We start from the raw sequence: 17065 nt of genomic DNA, 5'->3' as shown, positions 1-17065 counted from the left end.
ATATTGGGTGCTTCAGAAATATTAATACAAATTTAGGGACACGTGGTGCTTGTTTAACTTTACTACTCTTCGTGTCACTGTTTAATTATGTTTATCCAGCTTTAACAAATTTATGTTTCAAAGAAAAATTGGAATAATCGTTATCGATATATACGATCTCTGGTTTGAATTCTTTGCTAGAGATTTTGGTAAAACACACAGCATAGATAAGTAAGTAAAACAATCGAATGATATTTTGTTTCATTTTTACTAACATTCTTTTGCTTGTTTTAATAAACGTTATGGCAAAGAAAGAAAGTGAAATTGTTAAGTAGTTTCTTCGAAGCAAATTTCCGAGAAAAATTAATTCTTCTACGTGCTCAATGATAATGGTATACCTTGTAAAAGTAAATTCAACTACTTCAGAGGCAATTAAATAGTTAAACGAAATCAGTTATCGACAAACCTGGAGCCCAAATCTCCGGTGTTCATTAATATCACCTTAGACTCTTCCGTACAACCCTGAACTACAGTACCAAAAGGAATATGGTTCCTATTTAATCGAAACTCTGCTCCTACGCAACTTCCACGCACCGAAAACAATGGCAGGATCATGGAAGACGATTGAAAGGCCACTTTAACGTCGAACGATCTCATCCTCGATGGAGATTTAAAAGTGACCAACACGTTGACCCTCTTATTCGGCTTCAAAACTACGCTCGACGATGGTTCGATCTTCAGAACGTCCGAAAGTTTCGGTTCCCTGGTTGCAAACCTCTGATCCATAGTCCAGGAACGCTTGATCTCTACAATGGATGCCCGAGCCATTTCCCTCTCGTCATCCGACGGGTCACAATATCTCTGACTTTCGCGGTACTCGTCGTAGCCAGTTAGGTACTTCATGATCCCGAATCTCAGATCAAGCGGTGCCAAACCTTCGTTTATCACCGGAATCTTCCTTACGACGCTCTTGCGGGCGGGAACGTTACCAAGATCTATCGATTGGTCGCGAGGGTTCACCAAACGAACCTGAAAAACACTTACAAAGTGTAACGCAGAATACCGACGCTAGAAATTCGAAATACGCGCTTTTAAAGATAGCGATAGAAAAGGAAAGGTTGGATTTTTCATTAGAGATACGAAGATTGCCATTGTGCCACCTCGGATTTTGGAAAGTTCCGCGAGATTAACGTTTGATCCTCGAGCGAATTCGAATACGTATCTCGCCGCAACGTTAGTTAGCGTCTCGTGAGAGTTCCTCTTTGAGCGCGTAGCACCGAGAAACTTGCTTTGTTACGCTTTCCGTCGCGTCGACTTCACTCCGTGAAGAACCGGATCCCGGTCGCGAAAAACCTGACGAGCAACCTCCTTATCTCTATACGAAAGTTTTAACAAGCCGTTGCTCGGCGCAACATCATGGATAATTTACTTTATAGCCGATGCCCTCGCCAATAATCGTTATCCTCTTCTCGTTTGCCGAGTTGATCGTGAACACCAAACATTCGTGGTACTTAATCTCCTTCAATGGTCGAAAAACGATCGGTATGGTGATCGTAGAGCGTGCAGCCAGCGCTTCTGATATCGAATTTAGGTCGATGGAGAGGTGTGGTTGTTCTTCGAATTTACATTCGATTCTGTGTTACGATAATTGCGTAAGATAAATAGAAAGGATCGCAGGCTCGTTAATACATTGACGCTAGAATTGCAAAACGCTTGAATCTTTAACGCTTTAATGGTCGTATGTGTAGCATAATTATTTTACTTCACTTTACTTACAGTTTACTTTAAATTATATCGTTTAATTGCAGTATGTAGCGCGATATTAATTAACAAGTTGATGAATTTCTTAATCAAATATGCTCGTGTGTCGGAAAATCTAGCTCACAAAATTATAAGATATAAGAAGCAAAAAAGACGCAACGAGATAAAATAAGAAGGATAAGAGCAATAAAATAATTTATGGTGAATATTTTATCGATTCTACCGTCTAAAAATATCGCACAGTAATTTTAATTACATCACGTTCTAAATAAAAACGCTTGGATACTTTCCCGGTAACGTGCAGTTTACAAAAAACGTCCTAAGATGTCCCTGAGCATTAAAATGTTAAAATAGCAGGTTACATAATAGTTCTCGTCTTTACAATTAACGGTCAGTTTTACAATTACGTTAGTTTAATTGGAAAATCAGTGACGGTTTCTACCCCTGTCCACTGATTTCCGCTGTACCGAAGCTGAGCCATAGTCTTATGACACGCGATTACTATTAAGCGTACAGAAACGAGCGCTTAGAAACTCTTATAAACCGCAGACGAGAGATACAACGGCCATAAAGTAGTAAATGACTTCTAGTCCTTCATTTTTTACCTCGACGAGCGGTAAGAGGAAGTGGGAAAAGTTTTAAAAAATTTGAAAAAATTGTAGCGTCGAGGGTTCACGTCGTAAACTTAAGCAGCTTAATTTATCGTATCCGAGGGAATGATTAACGAGAAACATTAGCCAAGCGTGATATGCTATTTTGATGAAATTTAGATCACGAGTGAATTTTTACAAAGAAACTCACATAAAAGCTACATCATCGGAGTTTGTTACACGAAGCTCCGCGTAATAAGAGATTGCATTGTGTTCCTGAATGTAGCAAGGTCCGAAATCGTAGCGATTGAAGCTGAATTCGATAGCAGGTTTTCTGGACGTAGCTTTCAACCTGAATTTGTAAGTGGGACCATTGGATATCTGAAGAGAAGTAGGAAAGATCGTTACACTTGTCAAGTAAAATATTTCACGCAGATCGGAAGATCTTTTAGAAATTTTGCTGTCGTTTGCGATTAACGTACCTTTAGAAGAACGCAATGATCTTTTATCGTAACTTTTTGATACGTTGTCAGGGTCAGGTAACAGGCGGTTCGATCCTCGCTGGTCACATGGCCCTGCTTCTGAGACGTGGTCACGCTATACGCGTTTCTGCAGGAAATTTCTGGCGTCATACCGAGCTCCCAAGCGTAGTAGAACGCTACTTTGCACGCATTCGTTATGTCGAACTTGAGATTAATCGGTACTTCGGGCATTATCTTCGAGCGAAAACAAGACACATTTTCATTTCTTTTCAATTCGTGTTAATGCATCCTTAACGCTTTGACTGCCACGCCGAAATCACGTGTTTCGCTCAGGACGCCACAGGAGTATTTTTATTATGCAAATCATATAATGGCAAAATAATAATAAATCGATGATGTAAGACAACATCCTTCCCCAATGGGCCGTTTATCTCATTGGTGGTCGCGGGTGACCACCGTGGCGCCTTGGTAACAGTTGATAGCTACATATTGTAACAAGGCTTCGTTTATTTTAACAAACCATTCGCATTCGTTATTTCGTCGTAAGCAAAGCGTCCAGAATATATTGTTGAAACGTGTAGAAGATATTAGTAAACGGTATTTGCTCATTCTATATATAATAGTAAGGTATGTTCACACTTCTAACTTCAATTACATGATTATAAAGCAGCATTTATGATTATTTTCTAAGGTGTGTTTATAATAATATTCGTGGATTACCCCTCAAAGATATGGAAGCAAACACAGTGCACCGTTAGATGCAAGATTTGTCCTCATTTTCTTTTTTTTTTGGATGTTCTAATAAAAAAGTTTAATTGTTCAATGGGGTACTTCTTATTTCAAAGTATCTTCTATCTATCGGTTATATTCAAAATACCCTAACTGTCAATTTTCATTCAATTTTTACAATTGTAAGAAGTTCAAGCGCTCCAGTCACCAATGACCACCGTGGATCAACGTGGCAGTCAAAGTGTTAAACGTGCGTGGCAATTAAGACTGCGAATACTTATACATTCATGTTAAATTTGAAATTGCAAAATCGTAGATCGTGCACGTGATATACGAAAACGTATAAAATATCCAAGAAAAAGATACTCGTTACAAAATTTAACAGACGAAACAAATCTCTGATTAACTTCTATTCCTAATAGTTGTACTAGTGGAAATATAAATTTGCATAAGTATCAGCGATGACATTTTTCTTTCTTCCTTAGTGAACCGGCACCGGTTTATTCACCTTGCCCAGGTCGATGACGTTCTCCTTACTCTCGGAAGCTCGCACGATTTCGCCGTTGAGCTTGCAATACGAAACCGAGGACACGATATCGTAAACGGAGGCGGTCACGAACATGGTAAGGGGATTTTTCATCAGCTTCACGGCGCATTGAATGGAAAAGTGGAATTCACCGACCTGAGTTGGATGATACTCGACCCTGTGGACGAATTAAAAAAAACATTCATCTTACAATTCTGCTCGGTATTTCGCGTAGAAAGCGTAAAATTCGAAAATCATCTGACAAACGCGGAGGATTTCGTGTTACAGATATAAATCGATATTAGAAAAACAGTAAAAGAGGGAAAATCGTGTAGGTAGAATATCTCAGAGGACGTTGTGTGAAGCTAGAAAATTGGTTTCAAGATAAAGAAGAAAATGAATAGTACTCAACCAGGGACACGAGTATTTAAAAATATAGATTTTTAACTATTGCCTGTTAAGAATAACAATGACCAGAAATGTTGCTCGCTCTTCGAGATCAGAGTTCCAGTCATCGGAGTTACGGTAAGCTTTTGAAATTTACCCTCGGAATGAAGAGATTCCTCTAACACGCTAAACGGTATATGAAAATCCTCGTTGTTCAATATTTTCAACGAATCTCTAACGTTGAATCCTGAGAACAGAATAAAATCCACCGTTAGATTGTACATACAAGCGGTAGAAACGAATGAAACGCGACACCCTGTATGCAACTGTACTGGGAATGAAAGAACAGAAATAAGAAAGAGAAACACGTTGGGTGGTTCACGGTAAGAATGCTTCGAGTCCAACCTAAGATCGTTGGCTTGAGTTTCACGTGAATCGTGAGGCAGTACACCGACGGTTCGGTTACGATGCCGACAAGCAGGAAAAGGCACTCCAGATTGTATCTATCGATGGAAAAGAGCCAGAATGATTCGAAGACGCCGACGTTCTCTGCCAAAAATGTGAAAGCCAGATCGGTACGTTTTCCACGTTCGGCAACACCCTCGGTCACCGCGCAATGAAAATTCGATATCTCGCCTGGTCCAAGAGGCGATCGATTCGTCCACGAGAAATAATAATCGTCTACAGTGGGGTTGATCAGGTGGAATTTTCTGAAATCGTACATTTTTATTTTTATAGTTTAAACATTATTTCAAGGTTCGCGCAGCTGTAATGAACGCTTCAATCGTTGTTGGAAGAGTTCTGCTGAATGCAAGCGAAATCGTCGTAATTTCTTTTATTATTAATTTCTTTTTATTTACTTTTCTACTGAACTTCGTTAAAGCAAAACGTCTTTTACAAACGGTACAATGTAGTACACTTACTTCACATGAGTCCCGGCCACGCCAACCACTTTAAATTCGATTACCCTGATGTTCTGCCACAAAGTGGGATCGTCTATTTCATATCCCAAGGGACCAGGTAGCGATGGATCTCGTCTTCCACTGGTTACGTAGTCGCTATCCTGTACGTCGAAGTGACAATAAGGCAGCAAACTTCTTGCTACGATGGGAATTATCGGATTCGATTGCTTCGATTCCTGATTTTCTATGCTATATTTCAACAAGTTTTGAAAATTTTTTTCATTTCCAAGGCTTTTTTAATATATAGCAAAGCACGATAGAGCGGGCTCGGTTAAAGGGAAATAATTGATATGCAAGCTGAAAAGATACATATTTAGTTCGACAATGAAATAAAAGGGGAATTTTGGTAATATAAGATTAATTAACAACATACTGAATTTTAATACCGCTGCTTTGTAAAAAAAGAAATAGAAGACATGGTTTTATTAGATTCATACTTGCACGTAAGGTATGCCTTGTAATAAAATACATCCTTGGGTGAAAATTTTAATGTACATTCCACAGATTGTCCGGGTGATATCGTTCCTGTCTCGGGATAAATTACAAAAGGCAGATCGTCGCCTTCTAACCAACTGTCGGTGGTTCTTCCCGATAATCCTGCGGTACTGCTGAACAGATCCGATTGTTTCGTGCTTGAAGCATCTTTCATATCGACGCTATCTGCAAAATTATAAATATTATTTTGCATGGAATATAACACGAGTGAAAAAAACACGAGTGAAATAGAAGAATATTATGATACCGTGAAATTGTTTTTTAAAAATTAGTGACATACATCGAAAGACAGATAACTCTTGTTTTTCTTTTAATCACTAATTTGCCATTAATTTGTAGAATTTAGTCAAAGTCACATATTATTACTATGAATATATAACTTATTGGTGGACTGTGAATTTTTATGCAAATTCATATTTTCATATCCACAAATAAAGAAACAAAACCTGGATTTGAGTTTGGATTTTTTTGTATATTTTTTGTACTTTTACGTTTTACGTGAATTCTGTGTATTTTAGCATCTTTCGATCTTCAAAATGCATAAAAGTCCATAGTCTTCTTACGAGCAATGATATACAATTACCGGAAACGAAAGACATGCATCGTCGTGACAAAATATTCGTGTTGACCCCATCGCTCGATTCATCCTGCCCGAAATTTCTGCGACGGAGTTCACTTGTTGCGGAGAAGATTCCCCTAGATGATCTCGAATGCTGGGTGCGGGTTTCCTCCGCGGTTCTCGGTCTGGAAGTCACGTTCGAACTGTCCCCTATGTACCTCTTCGGATACTGTTCGTCCATGTTTATCTTCCAGGCGAACATCGTATCTACGATCCCTGGATTCGATAGGAAGAATTTGTACTCCCTGGTCTGCAATGAAATTTCGCAATTGTTTCCAACGCGATTGAAATTTTTATTGGTATCAGACGTAATTTTGTTTCAGGATGTGCAACGAATACGCGAACTACTTATCTTGTTGGAGTTTTTAGTTAAAAAAATCTCTTCTTGTTAGTTTTTAATTATCTGATTGCAAGGTAGAAAATTGACCTGAAACATCAGCGTATCGTTGAAGCAAATTTCTTGAACAGTGCACGAACATTCCGAAAATGCAACAACGGCGTTTAATAGGAGATGAATCGATCTGTTCGTTCCAGCTAAAATTTCGTGCTTTGCCTCGATGGTTGGTTCCACGATTTTCTTCAGTAACAAGTTTATGTTGCTTAATCGATCCATCAGATCATGATGTATCCGCTCCCAACGCACCTCCGTCTGTCTATCGTCCCAACCTACTAACTCGTGTTCTGAATATTCTACCAGAATTTCGCATATCAAACACTCGATCCGAATCTAAAAGGAAAAATGAGAGGTAAAGATCACGTCATTTAAAACAATTTACTAACGTTTGTGAACGTAAAATACACAAGTTGAAGTCGTAAAAAAATTGCAGATCAGATGTGATATTGTATTTTCGAGGAAATGATACTATAAGACGGTGGAATATTGGAAATTATTTCGTCCACGATTCAGTGACGACAGGTTACATTTCGGAAACGTACGTTCTCGTAATTCGCAGGTTCAGGTGCCAGAAAAGTAACAACGATTTCTTTGCACGTGAGATACTTGATATGTCCAATAGATGGCTCGAACACAACGCGCGGATGTGCACTCCATTGGAAACGAAACCATCGATCCGTAGATTTATTGGCAATCTTGAATGTCTTTTTGTACATTTTGCTAACGAAACAAAGTCCGTAGTCGAGAATGTAGGTCAGAGACGCAGAGTGCATCGAATTGCTCGAAGCTGTAAAACACACTTCCGCTTACGTCATGGTTAATGAAACAGCGAAGTTTGAATGAAATTGATGACAAATGAATCGTTCAAATTTCAATTTTGTACAGTCGTTTAAATTGCCTTTCACCTGAAACCAATGAATTCTGCTTGGACGAAACTCTCCGGACCTTGTGATTTCCGGTCACGACTTTACGTTTATTCTCCTCGAATTGCAAGCCGTCCAGAACGATCGGCTCCACGTAACACTCGCCTTCCAAATTAGTCGACATATTCTCGTACGGATTATCGATCACGTGCAAACGAATTTTTCCATGATGTTTCCCGATTTTAGTCGGAGCGAAGATTACTTTGAAGCGAGCTACATTTCCAGGTGCCAAACGAACTACGATACATCGATCGCGTGGCTCTGAAACGACAAAATTACAAATGTTTGGTAACATCTTCCCTTTTTCTTTATAACGCTGAGATGGGGTTGACGCTAGGACGAAGATGATCGCGTCAATTCCAACTCGTGCAAATATTTTATCTTTACTTCTTTCTCAATTATATTCACGCGTTATTGTTATAACAATTTATACGAATAATTTCATTTTTCAAGTAAATTTACGACGCGGGTTAAATGGCTAACCATCGCAGTAATCCTCCCAAATTTGCAGTAAATGCTGCGTATCCGAGCAAGCGGAAAAGAGGAACACGTTATTCAAATCATCGTCGATCTTCACGATGATTTTCGCCTTAATGAATCCGATGTTTTCCAAAGCGAGATATCTGTAACTGCTCTCGTCGATCAATGTACGAGGAAAGTTCAAAGTAGGTCTTTCCCTTGCTCCATGCACTGGCTCTGTAATCGCCACTTCCGGCACGCAAGATTCTCCTATCAGTTTGATGAATAGCTGGTCTGCTTCGAGATGCGAAGGCAAAACCACGGCTGCTCGAAACGTTTCTTGAAACGTCTGCAAACATCCCCAGAGAATTTCGTGGAATTTCATTTAATCTCTCTCTCTCTCTCTCTCTCTCTCTAATATAATAATTTCAATCATCACGAATTCACCTCTATAATGTGCGGGGTAAAAGACACTGTGAACACTTTGTGACTCATGGGAGGAATCTGGTCGTTCGTCGGTTCCACGATAAACGTGTTAGATTTTGCTGTACTTGGCATCAAAGATTCTTCCATCAAGCGAATTTCTACGTTCGCAGCAACTACACCACGGTTATACAATTTGAAACAAGTTACGTGAGTGCTCAGTACGTTGATATACCGAAAGTAGAGGGATTTCTCTTGACGAGCAAACACGGTGTGCGCCCCAATCTGAAAAAAGAAACGATAAATATAAAGAAACAAAATAGAAGATCGCACATCCGCGTTTGCAAAGCGTGCATCGTTTTAAAGGACCAAGGGACGATAAGAACATCTTTGGGACAGTCGAAGTCTTGAATTCTATCAACCACGCGATTTTCTTGAAACGTCGAGTCGAGGTCCTGGAAATCGATAGTGGGTATGAACGAGTTCATGGATAACGTGACTGTTTTCCCTTCTCTGTCTTCGGGAATGCTATCGTCCACCACAATAACAATCTGTTCCTCTTGGGAACCCACGAATTCTGGGTAACAGCTGATGGCGATGCTGTCCGTTTGATCAACGTCTACAGTGCCCTCTGTTTTCATTATCGTAATTGGGCCTATTATCAATCTCTCTGGCTCCGAATGGATTCTGTACGTTCAAAGTTAATTAAGTCCTCCTGTATTTCATTATTTTGCCGGATTTAATTAGTCAAAGCATAGTACTTGGTTTCAGCCTTGACGCTTCTGGCAGATTTCTTTCCTTTCTTCGACGTGGTTCTTCTTTCCGCCAGGCTCGTCTTCTTGGGAAATTCTTTCGGCAACGGTTTGGTCATGTACATGACAGAAGGATGTTTGTGCAGTAGTCGAATAGAATAATGTAATGGAAATTTTCCAATGTTCTCGATATTGAGGTACATGGTCTTCTCGGTGCACATGGCCAATGCTCCAAAGTTTACCACAGGATATGGATTGATACGAAATCTATCGTAATTCAAAGGGGAATTCCATGGAATCTTCAATATCCAAGAGTTTTCAAGATATCGAAGAACATACCTAGTGTAATATGCAACAAGAGAAACGTTGAGAGGAATCTCGGCGATTATAGTAGTTTCTTTATGTGTGTCAACCAAATGACATTTTAATATCGGGGCTTCCTTAAGCGTCAGCTCGGTCTTCGGTTTGAATATCATCTATGACAGTACAAATAAGACATACAGAAGCCAAAGCGATCGAGTCCATTGAGAGAAATAATTTGATCTCTCAACAAATTAAACTGCGAATGTTTATGTTATACTTTTATGAAAAACTTAAAGGTGCAGAAAGTTTACAGGACGCACTTGGCGAGTGACTTAAATTATATTTTAAAATACAAACTTCTACGGTTTTCTCCTGATTTGGTGAAACAGTTCCAGTGGTTGGTTCGATTTCCAGCTTCTTCTTGAAATTAGCAGGTAAGTTTAATTTCGCCAATTTCTCCTTGTCTTCCACGGTAATTCTATAAAAGTCATCGTCTTCCTCGTTTTGTTCGTAATAATATGGGAAAGAGAAGAACGTGGAGCTATCCTTACACGTATTTCACCTCGTAGTCACCGCGATTTCTCATAGAGAAAGTCGTCTTCGCGGCGAAGTTCACCCTTATGTATTTCAAATCGATAGGATTCGCGTAGTTGATGTCCACTGCGACGTCGTAAGTTTCTCCAGATATTAATACGACATCGTAGAAAATGGGATCGTTGTCGTCCTCGTCTAGAAATGCCTTGAAGATTATCGCCTTCTTGCGGACCACACCTACCTGTACAAAAATTCTCTAAGAAACTCTTTCTTTCCTGTTAGATAATATTTATAGAGTTTACTCTACGTTTTAAAAGTTTACTCTAAGTTACTCGACACGACATTTAACTAACTTTCAATTTGTCGAAATCAAAGAAACACGTGTTACCGTGGTAGCGTGATAACAAAACTCAATCTTTTGCTCGCTGCGAGTCTCTATCACTCCATGGAAAGGCGTGAACGTTATCTGTGGATCAGCAGGTTCTTCGGCTTCCAAATACCAAAAGAACGGAACCGGAGTTTTATTTCTAATAGTCAGTGTTCGATATTCTATTCGATAGAGCAGTATGCGACCGAAGGACAACTCTTTCTCATCCAGTTCGATGTCCAATATGGTACCTTTGCTTTGCAACTGAATTTGTTGCGAAATTATAACGATTAGAAGATTTTAGATCACAAGATGTAAAATAATGAAAGAGCCAATTTTACTATCGACGATGATTCTAGAAAATAAATTGAATAACGTCATCGCGTTCCATCACTCATAGGTAATATGATTTTAAAGGAAAAAATCATTGCAGTTCAATTTATTGTAATTTTCTAATTAAAATGCATTTTCTAAAAAAGAAGTGTCAAAATATTTCTGACCGATATGTATATTAAGTATACGAACGAATAATCCAGATTATTCAGTGAAGCTCAAAACTGCTTTCTATAACTTCAAAATCTGTTAAACAAGATCCAATCGTCAGGCCACTGACAAAGGAGAGCATTTGCGAGGGAAATTGCTGTGTGACAACGCTAGGCCACAGACTTCTTCTACGACAAAAGACATCAATGTGTCTTGGTTAGTACATCTTGCAGCAGCCAGCTCATTTACTGGGCATTGCTCTTTCCAATTAGTGGATTAGATACAAAAATGACTGGACGATTGGAGCTTGTCTAAAGACGCAGCATTTTGCCACGATGAAACTCACCACTTGCTTCATGGATTGGCTTAATAATATAGAAATCAATGACGATTGAACAACTTGCTGTATCGTTTTTTTAGATAAACGTTAACTTCTGCTAACAAATTTGGACTATTCGTTTGTACACCTAGTATTTATTTATAAATTCTCTTTTCACAAAAGCTCTTCAATTCGTTCATTAAAAATCCCAGTATCCTTCAAAAGTTTATTGCTACAGTTACCTCGATCACTTCGACTTTTGGGTTGTTTGTCACGCACAAGAACAACTTTCCCGTGATAATTCCTAGTCTGGTAGCGATGGCCGACAAGATCAGAGTCGCGCAGCTGCCTCGCTGCATACATTTCGTTTCTCGTTAGCGAGAGAATCGTTCGATTTTGCGAGACGCGGACTACTACTACGGAATAATTAAACAGCGTGTCGTTAGCCGATAACGTACAGCGATAAGGAGTTGCTGGGGCTGAACGAAGAAGCACTGGGAATCGTTTTCCGTCAGTGAGACGCGAACCTCCACCTCCACCTCGGAAATGTTGCAAAACTTCAGCCGAGCCTCTAGACGATGCGGCCTGCAAACAGATAAGCCGATGTAACTTGCGAATTCGCCAACTGAAAATGGAAGGAACGCTTTCGATTCCCTTGATAATAGAGGAAATCGTTTCGTTTCTTTAACAGAGGCAATCGGTTTCCTTGCATTTCTTATTCTACCATTTTACGAAAATAGTACAATCGTCGAGTGCACGCGCATCATTGCACTAACGAAAGAACTATGGTCCTACAGACGTAGTGCTCTTAGAAATGTTCATCTTTTTCCTCTGATATTTCTTTCTAATTACACTGAGAACATAATTGCGAAGAGAATTATAGATTCTTCTAAAAGTTATAGGTATTGTTGGAGCAGCTCCGATACTTTGTATAATTGTTTAATTCATTCATTAAAATATTTAAAGCAAAGAAATACCTTCTGTCTTTACTGAGAACTAGCTGAGATCCAAAATCGTACAACTCTTTGTCGTAAAAGTACGTAGAACTTTCTGTCTCGTTCAATTTAGCATTTGCAGTCTACAATACGTTTACGAAGGAATTAATCAGATATGAAATATTTAATATTTAATATTTAATGAAATATTAATTGAGAAGCTTTCTGGAAAAGGAGCCTCTAGATCTATGAGATAGATATATAAGTGCCCAGTACGTAATTTTTGTCAAATAGTAGGATTATTGTGAAACTTTTATTTCTTCTCTAGGTATGAAAAGAACAAATTTCTTTGGAAGACATTTCTACCACGTAGTTCAAACATAGTTAATATTAAAAAGCTAAAACTTCCGACCCAATGAACTCTTGCTACCTGCTATTTATCCATGGGTTCCTGTTCCAGGAAGCTATTCAAATATTACTTAGTAAAACAAAACAATAAAGTAGAGCAAATAGTAAAACGAAAAAGTAATCATCCTTCCGGAAGGTTGTTAAATATGTTTCCAAAAATCGAAAGATAAAATTAACTTCATGAATTCCTACAGCTAGTTCGAGCATATAGAGATAAAGAATTAATAATTAGTACCCTTGCAAAAATCGTTTTAGGATTCATGTCCAGCCTCGGTATATCGGCTACACCGGTAACATTCACTTCGTAGGTGACGTAATTTCCATCCGACAGAGTCAACGCATACGTCTCCTCGTAGTGACCCGACTCTTCCGGTTGGAAGCGGATCTTGAACCTCTGGCTTTCGCTCGGCAATAAAATCCACCGTGGCTTCAAGGACTCTTCTCGAATCGTTTCCAGAAATGACGCGTTGTTCGTGTCCTTGCTTCCAATCGTCGATGCGTTCACAGAACGATTTTCCGCTCTGCTCAATGATTTTTGTTCCTCCGTTTTGCTCGTTTTACGTCCACGTCTTCTACGATTTCTTTTAGCGATACTGTAATTCTCTTGCACGCTCACTTCGCTCACTGCGTTTGACTCGTTGACGGAGAAGATTTCTGGCATCGATGTCAAGGAAACCAATTGATAGACGTCTGAATAATAATTTCGCGAATTTATTCGCGAATCTTTATTATTGGAAATATCGGTACGGGAATTACAGTGAAATTTAAGAGCGTACCGCTGAGAATTCTTTTAGCTCGTTTTTTCACGTCTTTCCACCTGAGGACGGAATAAAGTTTGGGTCGAAGATCTGGTACTGGTATAATCTCGACGGCTACAAAAGATATGTACACGTTGTATATCTAAGAAGATAGATTGTTATTATTCAACTTACGAAGAGCAGATCTTGCCAATAAGTTCTCATTCATTCTAGCAACAACTAGATCGTACATTGTATCTTGCCAAGGATCGCTGGATCTTACGTACCATATGTGAAAATTATTTGCAGGCACCTAATTTTTACATTTCTTGTATAATTTTCTATGAATTACATCGTTTGTATCAAGTATAGTGTCGTTTCTTTTATACATCACCTCTTGAACTGTATCCAAAGGAGATACATCTTTGGATCTAGCGCTTCTGGATGCTTTAGACTTCGTTGTAGAAGCTGCTTCCTACAGACGAAATAATAATATTGTTTTTTCGTCCAGTCGCGGGGAGACGCGTTCGCGTTGAAGCGCGTCAACGGGAGTCGTAAATTCCCGTTATGATTATAATAATCGACACCACGAACAGGTCGATCCTCTTATTTCTTGTGGGATAATAGGGGTGTTTGTTATGTAATAAAACTGTAGTCTACAGTTCTATAATATATATATTTACAATAACTTATAACACTCGTTGTCGCGTAGATTGTGGTGATGACGATATCCTGTTATTGGGTCAGGAGTCGATTGACTTCGTCGTGATTGAAAGTATAGTAGTTGACTACTCGAATATTAAAAAAAAATAGAACAGTATTTAATTCGCTTTGATATGTTGAAGAACAATATTTGACTTGACTGCCCGAGGATTTGAAGATCAGTATTTGACTTGACTGCCCGAAGATTTGTAGAACAGTAATAGACCCGTCTCGTACTATTAAGGAGGAAAGCTCGGTGTGGATGTGCCTTTTTGAACTAAGAACGCGGATTCGTTGTTCACATTTTTCGGTAGAAAAGTGAGAGTAACGATCCGCGATGCCCGTTGGTTATAGCCAATGTTAATAAATAATTATGAGGAGAAAGTCTCCTGCAGATGTGGCTCATGGATGTCCTTGTTCATGGGAAAAACCTGCTATTTCGCTAGGCAACCAAACCAAATAAAAGGACTGTTTTAAGGACCACCCATAAACCGAAAATACTTATATGAATAGAAATTAAGCTAAAAAAATTCGGTTTATGGTGGTTCCTTGGATTTATTGCGGGTCAGTGTAACGATATGTAGGCCTTGGCGCACGGATCATCTCGCGCGACGTAACAAATATCGTCATCGATACTCAAGAGGAATAGCAAAGACGAAAATAAAATTACTATCGTCTTTTTTATGGGATCCCAATTACGAATCACAGCCTCGATCGACGAGAGATCCTTGTAATATCGATCCATAGTCGCCGTAATTTCTTTCACCTCGCTCGATACAGATTCTTTCCCTACGGAATAAGAAACACGTGGTCATAAATCACGACTGTTGTTCTTAGTTCTTTACTTTAGTAGACCCACTTCGTTTCGAGCTGTCTCTACTTCTCGTTGCTTTGCTTGTCCCTCGTTTACTGGAAGCTGGCCTCGAGTTACTGGCTGCTGTCGCGTGTCTCGTCGTCTTTGCGTTCCGCTTCTTCTTGGTTGTCTTGAAGCTTGAAACGTAGCTACGACTCTCCTGCGAAACAGTCATAATTTCCATGTAAATTTACAATCGAATTCAAACCTTGCAATCTCGGAGAGAACCTTCGAAACTTTCTAATTAATGGAAAGAGCTTCCGCGGCTTTCAGATTTAACCGCGGCTGATGCTAAACTTCCATTCGGTCTGAAACTGTTTGAAAGGCCGCTTTCGTTCGAAAATTTTTCATTCGATAGATTCTCATAAATTAATACATTTACCTTTTAAATACATCTGTCGCCAATAGACGGTGAAAATGTATTTTGTAGGAAATACAAACCGAAGGTACAGAAGAAATTTAGTACGCGTACGTAAATGTCTTTAAAATTGTACGATGGAAGAATAATAATGGAAAGGATGTTAAGGAAATCCTTGGAATTTCTTTTTAATAACCACGATGTCGAAGAAAAGGATTCAATGATGTAAATCGTTTGAGAAAAAGTTACGAATGAAATATTGCATTAATGCAATGTTAATCCTTAATGGGTTTGCAACGCAGATCGGATTCTACAGATCAAACGATCAAACCTTTCTCTTTGTACGTTCCATCATTCTTTCGATGAATCGAGCTCGCCTACGCGATGCTTCAGCCCTTTTAAGTGGTAGAATCGCGTCCAGATACATCTTCTTATCCTCGTCGGGAAGTTGATCGTATTCGGACGACGACATCTCGTCGATGTCCTGGATCTTCTGATTGGGATCGGTCGCTTTCATCGCTGCAAAGATGAAAAGCTCGGTTTTCTGTGCCGTTGGCAATTCTATTTCACGTGCAATTTCTCGTAGTGAAGGATCGAACAACTTTTTATTTCGAAGCTATCTCACGTTTTCTTTCATTTTTTATCTTCTTATAAATTGCCTACTTTGCCTTTTAATTTTACCTATTTCCTTTTGAAGTTGCTCCACTCTTGTGTCGTAGCAAGCCATCGAATTAAGAAAAGTAACGAATAGAAAATACTCGATATTGCCGACGATTCGTAACAAGGAAAGCAAAGCTTCGAGCGTGTTATTTCGCAGGAAATTGCACTCCAAGCTCTGTACAACGAAACCTCGCTTGAAATCCTCCATGGATAATCTATAAACCATTCATTTCGTTATAAATTGAGGCAACTGGTTATAGATCGATCAATTTTTAATCCATAGAAAGATCCATAGAAAAAAAGGAGATTCAAGTAAGTTATTTCACAAAGAAACCTTTCTTCAAGAGCTTCAGCTATTAATTCGGAAGTAATCCCAAGAAACGAATCCTTCTTTTTCCTTAGACTTCTGTCACCACTGTCTTTGGGCGAGTCATGAATATCACAGTGATCAACTATTTTCTGCAGTAAGAAAATAGCTTGTATCTTATATTCGTATCTACTCAAAGCATCCAACATTTCCAGTTTCTCATTGGTTGGAATTTTATCCAGCTCTACTAGAGGGTCAGGATCTGCATGAAGTCGAAGGATTGCTTCTCTCTGCGCATCTGAACTTTGTATTTTAGTAGATTTCGACGTTTTCAATTTCTTCGGGGTTTTAGGCGATCCTCCTGTCCTGGACGATTTCTCCTTCGGCGAACTTCTCCTTTTACTCGAAGTTCCTGTTCTTCTAGTTGATTCTGATCCGACCTCGTTGCTTTCACGAGCGTCTTGACTGATCAAACGCTGTCTGATAAACAATAAAATATTAACTCGTTAACGAAGATGGAAAACTTGAACAAAAGAAAGGACGATTATGCAAACTCCTATATTTATAATTAACCAAAAACAGCGAACGCGAATAAGGACTTTTGTCACATCTTCCGAT

General features: G+C 39.1%; 1 protein-coding gene across 1 annotated transcript in view; it reads right to left on the bottom strand.

Annotated features, from left to right (window-relative positions):
• Positions 1-17065, bottom strand: part of LOC132906114 (hydrocephalus-inducing protein-like) — a 28521-nt gene that overhangs the window by 2512 nt on the left and 8944 nt on the right. Inside the window, exons 22-54 of the mRNA XM_060957983.1 lie at positions 16475-16927; positions 16162-16355; positions 15812-15999; positions 15129-15282; positions 14940-15058; positions 13962-14042; positions 13763-13880; positions 13607-13702; positions 13066-13520; positions 12465-12565; positions 11946-12072; positions 11730-11861; positions 10707-10949; positions 10336-10559; positions 10142-10262; positions 9821-9957; positions 9491-9748; positions 9116-9416; positions 8754-9014; positions 8331-8655; positions 7830-8108; positions 7467-7711; positions 6958-7257; positions 6495-6780; positions 5854-6076; positions 5378-5605; positions 4860-5164; positions 4542-4701; positions 4050-4245; positions 2813-3046; positions 2542-2711; positions 1409-1613; positions 446-1047 (exon numbers count right to left, since the gene is read on the bottom strand). Of these exons, the coding sequence (XP_060813966.1) occupies positions 446-1047; positions 1409-1613; positions 2542-2711; positions 2813-3046; positions 4050-4245; positions 4542-4701; positions 4860-5164; positions 5378-5605; positions 5854-6076; positions 6495-6780; positions 6958-7257; positions 7467-7711; positions 7830-8108; positions 8331-8655; positions 8754-9014; positions 9116-9416; positions 9491-9748; positions 9821-9957; positions 10142-10262; positions 10336-10559; positions 10707-10949; positions 11730-11861; positions 11946-12072; positions 12465-12565; positions 13066-13520; positions 13607-13702; positions 13763-13880; positions 13962-14042; positions 14940-15058; positions 15129-15282; positions 15812-15999; positions 16162-16355; positions 16475-16927 (7521 nt within the window). The remainder of the gene's footprint in view (positions 1-445; positions 1048-1408; positions 1614-2541; positions 2712-2812; positions 3047-4049; positions 4246-4541; positions 4702-4859; positions 5165-5377; positions 5606-5853; positions 6077-6494; positions 6781-6957; positions 7258-7466; positions 7712-7829; positions 8109-8330; positions 8656-8753; positions 9015-9115; positions 9417-9490; positions 9749-9820; positions 9958-10141; positions 10263-10335; positions 10560-10706; positions 10950-11729; positions 11862-11945; positions 12073-12464; positions 12566-13065; positions 13521-13606; positions 13703-13762; positions 13881-13961; positions 14043-14939; positions 15059-15128; positions 15283-15811; positions 16000-16161; positions 16356-16474; positions 16928-17065) is intronic.

This window comes from Bombus pascuorum, chromosome 4 (assembly GCF_905332965.1).
Source record: "Bombus pascuorum chromosome 4, iyBomPasc1.1, whole genome shotgun sequence".
In the NCBI taxonomy this organism is placed as follows: Eukaryota; Metazoa; Arthropoda; class Insecta; order Hymenoptera; family Apidae; genus Bombus; species Bombus pascuorum.
The sequence above is the reverse complement of the archived record's forward strand: the minus strand, read 5'-3'. Positions and strand labels throughout refer to the sequence as shown.